We start from the raw sequence: 8999 nt of genomic DNA, 5'->3' as shown, positions 1-8999 counted from the left end.
GAATAACGAATAAAAGTAAGAAAAAACATTCTAAAAGTTGATATTTCGTTACATATTTTAACGAATTGTCTTTTGTATTGGGATTCCCCACAGAGAAACTAATGCTGTTAGGCGGTAAAAGTGTGACGTTTGATTGGACAACATGACATATTTAATGAGGAGAAATGTTCAGTCCCTTCATGCCAGCAGCTGTTTCACTCTGAGTGGTTTTTGTTTTTGATTTTCTAGTTTTCACCACAAAACTCTCAGATTTGTTCCTGAGAGGTGACTCAATCTGTTCCGCTGAATTCTATATAAATTCTAGAGAGTTGCGTAATGCAATGCTTTTCATTTCATTACTCGCAAGGGAGTTTCACCCTTCATTTGCTTTTTTTTTTTTGCTTGTTCAGGTTTCCTATGTAGGTTTCCTTCCTGCAGCTGCTGCAGCCTTTCAACGTGACGATTTCACTTCCTTTAATTGAGCAAAGTGAGTCAGAGCGATCAGAGGGAGCTGGTTTTCATGTCATCATGGATTCTGGCTCGGTTCTGGAGTTTTAAGAGACTCAAACCACAGGAATCAGTGAGAAGAAACAAGTTCTTCTGCTTTTCTCGCAGTAAAAATTTGCTTTACGTCTGTCTTCTCTCTCTCAGGTTCATAACCAAATTAAATCCATAAAAAATTGTTAATCCATCAAATCCCAGATTCAGACATGTTGGTTTCATGGTTCTCTTCAGGTTTCTGTGGCTTCATTAAATCTGTGGAAAAATATGACTTTCTCACGAACTAGAAAACGAAAGGAACCAAACCTAGAAAGTGACATGAAAACCAAAAGCTTGAAAAAAGTCAGGCAACCAATTCTTTGTTCTAGCAGGAGCATCACGGTTTAAAAGTAAAGGTCGGACTGTGAAAGGTGGAGCACTGAGTCAGGGGATCTCCAAAGCCACAGCCCTGTGGGTGTTTCCATGTTGACCCAGGTCCACTGACACGCAGGATGGTTCTGACCGAAGTAAGCAACTCTGAAAACACCAACACAGAAATGATCAACATCAGAACAGAACCAAGGAACAGGAGGAATGTTCAAATGTTCAGATGTTCATTAACAGCCCAGAATGTTCACAAACAGCTCAGAATGTTCAAACATTCACAAACAGTTCATAAAGTTCAGATGTTGATGAACAATTCAGAAAATCCGGATGTTGAGGAACAGTTCAGAAAGTTCAGATGTTCATAAACAGTTCTCTATGTTCAAATTTGAATGAACAGGAAATCCAGCTCTGGACGAACAGTTCAGAATGTTCAGGAATTTAGGAACAATTCAGAATGTTAATATGTTAATAAAAAGTTCAGAAAGTTCATGTTAATGAACATTCTATTTATTTATGAAGTATTTATTTATGTTAGTAAATAGTTCACAATGTTCAGACAATTGAACATTCTGTTAATGAACAGCTCCAAATGTTCAGATGTTGATGAACAGTTCAGAATGTGTTGGGGAATGAAAAAGTGTCAAATAACAAAAACAGATCATCACACCTAACATCACATCTTTCCAAATCCGGAATTTAGGTCAGAATGACACTGTATGTTGGACACACACACACACACACACACACCCCCGCATGCATGCACACACACGCCCCCCCCCGCATGCACGCACACACATGCACACACACACATGCACGCACACACACACATGCACGCACACATGCACTTCATTTTGATGCAAACATGCATTAGTTCAAAACAGCCTAATAACATACACAGTAAGGATAACTTCCTCCTGCATGCACGTGTCTTTGGGGTGGCAGTTAAGGGGTTAAAGTCTGGCCTGTTTGCCTCAGTTGATTTTGTCTCAGTGTCTCTTTAAGACTCAGATTTCCCGAGGAAACCGCGCCTCATACCCCATACCCGACCAGAATCCAGGCCCAGCGCTCAGACAGAGTCCTGCATACAACTGTTGTTCCTCAGGAGCTCCAAACAAGTGAGTAACTTCTGTTTGAATGATTCTCCTTGGTTCTGGTCGGTGATTGCAAGGTCTGAGCCAGAATTCAGCCAAGAAGTTCAGTTATCTGCAGAGTTCTTCAAGAATAGACCCAGAACCTCGGATCTAAAACGTCTGTGGTCTCTGGATGCTGGAACACCATCTCTGTTGCATAACTCATTTTCTGAGCTGCAACCTCTGGGATTTTCTCCGGACGTAAAAACGGTTCTGCTGATCGTTTAGCTGTGAAAGATTGTGAAATGTGTCTTGATGGCTGATGGAAACAGGATGTTGTTGCCAGACTCTGAAAGATTGCAACGTTTCTGAACTTAAAAAAAAGATTCTATGCGGAAGTAAATTTAACAAAATTGAATCTGTAAAATGAACAATAAAAATTCAAGCTGGTATCTTCACACAAATATATGTGGTATTAAATATTTATTATTTTTTTCAGAAAATATTTTTTTTAAGTACGAGTAGCCTGTCTTTTTGAGTTCATCCACACAACAAAAACAATCTTGTTATCTTTACTGTTTTTCATTCGGTGTTACAAAACACCAAATATTACCCAGAATTCCCAAGCACCAACAGACCAGAGGTGATTTGAAGTAAAGGCCATTTTAAGCTAGTAGAAGTCATTCACTTTATGTACATCTCAACTAAATTTTTTTGTTTTGTTTTTTTTACCCCTCCAGGGGGTCTTTTGTGGGCTCTAGTGTTCCTTATATGACAGTAGGCTGACAGGAAACGGGGAAGGAGAGGGGGGAAGACATGCGGCAAATGTCGTCGGGTCCGGGCGACGGCCGCGTCGAGGACTCAAGGCCTCCAAATATGGGTCGCGCTAACCACTACGCCACCATGGCGTAACTAAACCTCGCAACTAAATTTATCAAGTTATTTTAGGGTTTCAAGACTTAAATTGAGCTTCATTTGTTTCCATATGTTGTAATAATCCCACAATCCTTTGTGCCAGTAACTGTAACTGATTAACTAATTATTTTTTAATCAGTTTTAATTTCTTTAAGTGAAAATATAGACTCACATATTGGTTAGTTTTTAGCATTTACTTTGGATGTACAAGTCATTTCCTTTAACTTCAGTATTTCCATGTTTGTTTCCCTGAACAGGTTCTAGAAATGTCCATCCCGACTCACCGCCAGTGCAGAGTGGAGATTCAGAACAAGACGTCCAGCTTCACGCTGTGCGATCCGCTGTGAGTTTTTTTTTTTTAAAACACACGCACACGCCCACACACACACACATACAGAACCAGAACCCATAACCTGGACTGGCCTCATCAGTTGGTGTTTGGTACCAAAACCTGAGAGCGAAATCAGAACTCTAATGGACCTGGAGCTGACATCACATCAGAACTGAATTCATTTTTCCCTTCTGTGCAACAACCAGGTGGTTTTACCAGTTTCAGGACTCGACTGTTAAACTTTTACCTTGAGAGATAAAATTAAAAAATCAAATCAAATTTTATTTGTATAGCACATTTCAGCAGCAAGGCATTTCAAAGTGCTTTACATCATATCAAACACAGAAACACAAAGCAACATAGAATCAACAATCAAAACACGACATTAAGTCAAGTTCCATCAATAAATTTGTAATTGATTACGTTTCAAATACAATTCTAACCAGGTGGGTTTTTAGTCGAGATTTAAAGGAAGTCAGTGTTTCTGCTGTTTTACAGTTTTCTGGAAGTTTGTTCCAAATTTGTGGTGCACAGATGCTGAAAGCTGCTTCTCCTCGGTTGGTTCTGGTTCTGATTAGATTTGGTTCGGAATAAAACAACGATCAAATGTTTCAAATCACACAAACAGAAGAAATGCAGATTCCACTGAGCAAACCTTAGGGATGCACTGCAAAAACACAAAAATCTTACCAAGTATGTTTGTCTAGTTTCAAACATATTTATTTTAAGTGTATCTTAATACACTTGAAATAAAACAAAATCAACTTATCTTCTGCAGAGAAGATAAAAGCAGAGTGTTGGTCTGCCTTAATCAGTTTTGTTTACATGTGACTGTCGCCAGTCTTAGATGTTATGGCTATGTTAGCATATTAGCAGATAAAAGAGAAAAAGAAGGACACAGAGTCATATTTCTATAATAAGTTTTTTTTACTTTTAAAAACATATACAAAAATACTGCTATTAGTTATATCTGAATGGCTTAGTACCAAAATGTTGTGTCAATCTTCCAGACATCTCTGGTCCAAACAATCAAACATGGAGAAAAAAAATCCAGTGTTTTGTTTTAATCAATGCTAAAAACTAGAGGTGATTCAATTTCAATTTTCTGGCTGATCGCTGATTACCGATCTTTGAAAAACCGGAACCTGCCGATTCCGATTTTGGATGACACCAATTTTTTTGTCTGAAATGTTGCTCACTATAGCAAGAAAGTTGCTGAATTGACACAGGTTGACCTGTGTCAATACACCAGGTCATGTCTCCATGTTATTGTTAACATGGAGACATGACCTGGTGGGTCGGTCTGTCAGTCAAATCTCTCTCACAGGAGAGCAGAGGACCTTTGCTGAGGTAGATAAGAACAGCTTCACATGCAAAATTCAGACGATCACTGATCTCCCAAAATGAAGGAAATCAGCACCGATTAATCGCTACTAAAAACCCAGTTGTTCATAATAACAGCTGGTGGATTTTTAATAACTGGAGCAATGATCCATGTATTTGATGTGTACTTGCTTGATGACGGCATTTGACAATATGTGACGTTAACTGCTTGTTTCATAATTGGTAACTGCAGTTGTAAAGTTGTAGCTGAAATAAACTTGTAAACTCAAAGTTGATGTAGAAGGTAGAATGAAACTGTCAGAATCAGTTTTTGTTGAATCTCTTTCTGTCTCTGTTCAGCGTTTATCTCTTCAGCGGGAACTGTGACTGTCCTCTGCCTCCAACTCTCCGTCCGTCTGAATCCGGCACCGCGCTCTTCGTCAAGAAGTCCCACGCGGCCTGCGGCTCGGTGGCCGTCTTCACCTACGACATCTTCCAGGAGTCGACCAAGCAGAACCGCGGCCGGCTGGCCGTCATGTTCTCCGTCCCCTACGACTTCAACCTCTACTCCAACTGGTATGCCGTGGGAGCCTTCAGCAAGGACAAACTCTGCGATGAGGCGCTCTACAAGGAGATGTACTACGCTTCGCAGCGAGGTTTTGTCCGAGGGAAAGCCAAAGGGCCCAGTCTGATCCACAGAACGGGTCATGTGACCGTCAGGGCCAGCATGTCCGACAGCTACCAGCCCACCCTGAAGGTGGATCTCTGTGACAACTGAGACCGGCTGCTTCCTTCTGTCCAGTTCATCCAGTTTACCCTGCATGTGCAACACTACTGCTGCTGCTGCTTCTTCTTCTTCTTCTTTTTTCTCAACATAATCATCATTAGCTGCATCTATACCAGGTATCCTGGGTTTCCAGCTTAAACAAAGTAAACCAGTTACCCTGCAAGATATCAGTCCACTCTTCCCAGTTGAAAAGGGAAGAGTGGATAGTCATGATTAAGCTAAGCATGACTAAGCATTCTAATCATAGCGTGCTTAATCATAGCATGTTCATAGCATGCTATGAACTTAATCAGAGTTTGACCCAGTATCGCCACATCAACCCTGATATTTTCTGATCAATGATGAGTCGCCTACAAAACCTGGACGTTCAGCATTTCTAAATTGGATAGGAAAACTCTGAATGTTCCTCTGAATCTTTAAAACACCACAGAATCTCCAGCTGATCCAGCAGCCAAGTGAAAACATTCCTAAAAACTCAACACTACTAAAAGAGAGACTTGGAATAGATTCCTGCTGATTTGAACATCAGCTAAAATGTGGATAGAATTTAATCACAACTGACTAATAAAAATGAGTTGGATGAAATGTGACTGGTGTAACTGAGCTGTCTATACTCTGTGCTTCTGTCCAACCTGAGTGTGAACACAGACATCATGAGATCTGATCCCTCACTGCAGCTATCGACAGCCAGAAGACCTGAGAGGTCTGGAAGGCTGATACAACAACAGCAGGTCTTTTAGCTGTTCGGTGATTTTCTTAGGTTTCACACCTATTAAAGACAAATATAACAAACACAGGAAAGACAAGAGAGTTAGATTCTTTTCACCTCTCGAGGAGAACGGACAGAGATGTGTTTCCAGTCACAATCTCTAACCGCTCTGAAAACACATTTGTCCGCTCCTCTCTTTTTATTACTTTCGGAGTCCCTATCACAGAACAGGGGGCAAAACACTTCATCACTTAATTGCAGTGCTAATGACAATCACTAACTAAGACACATGGTATCTTGCACTAGATTACTCGGTTCCAGACTCAGGGTAGAACAGAGCAAGTTGTACGTCTTCACAGCGACGGTTTTATAGCCACCTAGCAGGTCAAGGATGCCGAGGTTTCTGCTGAGCGATAACCTGTTGCCCTGTTCCTCTCTGCTCTTCCTCAGAGGCCTTCAGAGAAAGGAATCAAAGTAATCCAACAACACAGAAACTTTCTTTATGCTAAGATGAAACAAAACAAATAAAGGCATATTAAGACAAGAACATTATAAAGGTACATGAAACAATAAATATTTGATAATAATATATACAATTTACCTAACAGATTTATAAACTACCAACAGTATTTTAAAAGCTATTCTCTCAGTAGAAGGACTTTAGAACCGGATAATGTGTTCTATCTTCCTGGTTTTAGTCAGAACGCCAGCAGCAGCGTTCTGGATAAGCTGCAGATGGCAGATTGATTTTTTAGACAGATCTGTGAAGAAAGTGTTGCAGTAATTAATGCAACTACAGATCAACGTATGTATGAGTTTCCCCAGATCTTTCTGAGACATTAGTCCTTTAAGTTTGCTGTGGCATTCTGGGCTGGGTTTTCCTTAACATGAAAGCTACAATGGAGGATCTTATGTTTGTTTGCAATGAGTGAAGGAAACCAAACCACCACCTGGGATGATACTCCAGGTTCAGTAGGTTCACCCACCACATGGAGCCTCAGTTCCTGAAAAAGAACAAACAAAAACAGTCTTAAAGCTGCAGTATGTAACTTTTATAGAAAATCTTTTATAAATCTGCTGAATCTGTCGTCACAGTATGGGATGAGACAGATGATTTGTGAAAACATTGAGCTCCTCTGCCTTCTGCCAGTTCTCCCAGTGCTAACTAGAAACAACCAACCAGAGCGCAGAGGCAGGTCTTAACCACTGTCAATCACAATCATGTGTGGCGCCAGTCATTCTCCCCCCATTTTATTTCTGCTACCGATAGCTTTTCCCCATTAGCAGATCCTGTTGAAATGCTCAAGCTAGTTAGCATAGCCACCAATGACGGAGGATAAATGGTTTTCCTGTAATGGTAAGTAATTTCTCATTTAGCAGCGAATGAATGAGGTTGAGTGACAGCGTTAAGTCCCTCCCCCAGGCTCTGATTGGTTGTTTTTGATCAGGAGTGGTGTATTTCTTCAGTCAGCAATAGCAGCTCAGGGAAGAGGTGGAGGAGATCGATCTTTTCACAGATTATCTATAAAATACAGTCATGAAATGGTGACAGTTTTAACAAATATGTAAAAGATATATTCCTTATAAAAGGTACTATTAAGGAGGAAAGTTATTAGGTTAACTTAATTTTGGAAAAAGCATGGCTCTCCTCTCCTCCTGTTAGCCGGGTCGCGAGCGGATGACATCACGCTGGCAAGGAGACGGCAAGGCACGATGACGTCACAGAGATACAGAATTTAATTCAATAGAAAACACTGTCTGAATTTAACAAGAAACTTCAGAGTATACAGAAGTACATTTTTACCTGAGACAAAAGAATTAAAAGAAAAAGAGCAAAGACGCCTTTGGAGACAGCTGATGCTTAAAAGCAAAACAGGGCAGTTGTCTGAATTCTTATTATTGAGCATTCCCTTTTCTAGTGAAGGCGTTTCTCTTTGTTAATATATGCAAATAGGGCGTACCTCTGTTTTGACCAACCAAGAGCTACCTTGGAAAATACTTAGACCTTCCCCTGAGTTTTAATGACAAATATCAAGAGTCATTTTAATTATTAAAATTATAAGTTATTTTCACAAAACCTATCTTGCTCCTCTGCAGTCAACTTCTCCAAAGATTTGAATCTTTACCTTATCACAAACAATAATGAGATAGAAGTCTTTTCCAACCTGTAAAACATAACATTCAAACCATTCTCTTTTGATTCCAATATTGTCATAGTTAGCACATTTTCAAATACATTTCCCTTTACTAGATTATTATTTGTATCTTGGGTAATATACTTTAATCTAACACACTATTGCTATTAATATTAAGAGGTATATCAGAAATTAAACTAAGTGTTTTCCAAGATTCCTAAGTTGTGGTCAACTCCAGATGCAACTCTGAACTCCTGAGAAACCCCCGACCTCTGACCTGCGAGCCGGGGAAGATATTCTTTATGGCCTCCTAATTTAAAACCTTTCAAGAGCTTTGTGTTTTATGGCTGGTCTAAATTACAACCTTGCCAAAAGAATGTTTATCTGTGAACTCCTGCCTTGCATCTGCTTTTGTCCAAATGGAATGTTGGTCTACTTAAACGCACATGGCATTAGCTTAACTATATTAAACCATCAAAAATAGCCATGATTCCTTAACAGTACCTACTGCATCTTTAAGCAGCGGTGTCACAATATTTTGCAAACACACACTTCTAGTGGTGCACTCAGTTCATTTAAGTGGTACTGTCAAAGCCCCTGTCAGTAGGGCAAGACCCAAGTTGATTTTTTTATTTTTCCTTCAGGCACAACAGCAGCGAGCAAAATCCCAGCTGAGAAAGGCTCATCAGGAAGCAGTTAATTAGCTGTATGTAGCCATATATGGATAAATGGGGCCAAAGGTGGATTGGTCCTTATACTCAGGAAACACAGAGGCTAAACCGGATACCGTTAGCACCACCGGAAAGAGGCAGACGTCATGATGTACACGGTATACGCCAGACAGGTAACGAAGGATGAAATTAGCTGTGCTAAAGTGGCAGCA

The 8999-nt window shown here is 40.1% G+C and overlaps 1 protein-coding gene across 1 annotated transcript; it reads left to right on the top strand.

Moving 5' to 3' along the window:
• Positions 1 to 1830: 1830 nt before the first annotated feature.
• LOC116736164 (DELTA-actitoxin-Aas1a-like) lies at positions 1831 to 5862 on the top strand. The gene is made up of 3 exons (XM_032588475.1): positions 1831 to 1961; positions 3089 to 3174; positions 4846 to 5862. Exons 2-3 carry the CDS (start codon positions 3098 to 3100, stop codon positions 5261 to 5263), a joined length of 495 nt encoding a protein of 164 aa, XP_032444366.1. The 5' UTR covers positions 1831 to 1961; positions 3089 to 3097; the 3' UTR covers positions 5264 to 5862.
• Positions 5863 to 8999: the final 3137 nt, after the last annotated feature.

Source organism: Xiphophorus hellerii, chromosome 16, assembly GCF_003331165.1.
Source record: "Xiphophorus hellerii strain 12219 chromosome 16, Xiphophorus_hellerii-4.1, whole genome shotgun sequence".
NCBI lineage: Eukaryota > Metazoa > Chordata > Actinopteri > Cyprinodontiformes > Poeciliidae > Xiphophorus > Xiphophorus hellerii.
The sequence above is the reverse complement of the archived record's forward strand: the minus strand, read 5'-3'. Positions and strand labels throughout refer to the sequence as shown.

Excerpts from the sequence above, each read along its gene's own strand:
- LOC116736164 (XM_032588475.1), top strand. The coding sequence starts at position 3,098 with ATGTCCATCCCGACTCACCGCCAGTGCAGAGTGGAGATTCAGAACAAG. Across the intron at positions 3,175-4,845 it reads TTCACGCTGTGCGATCCGCT|CGTTTATCTCTTCAGCGGGA; the intron begins GTGAGTTTTTTT and ends GTCTCTGTTCAG.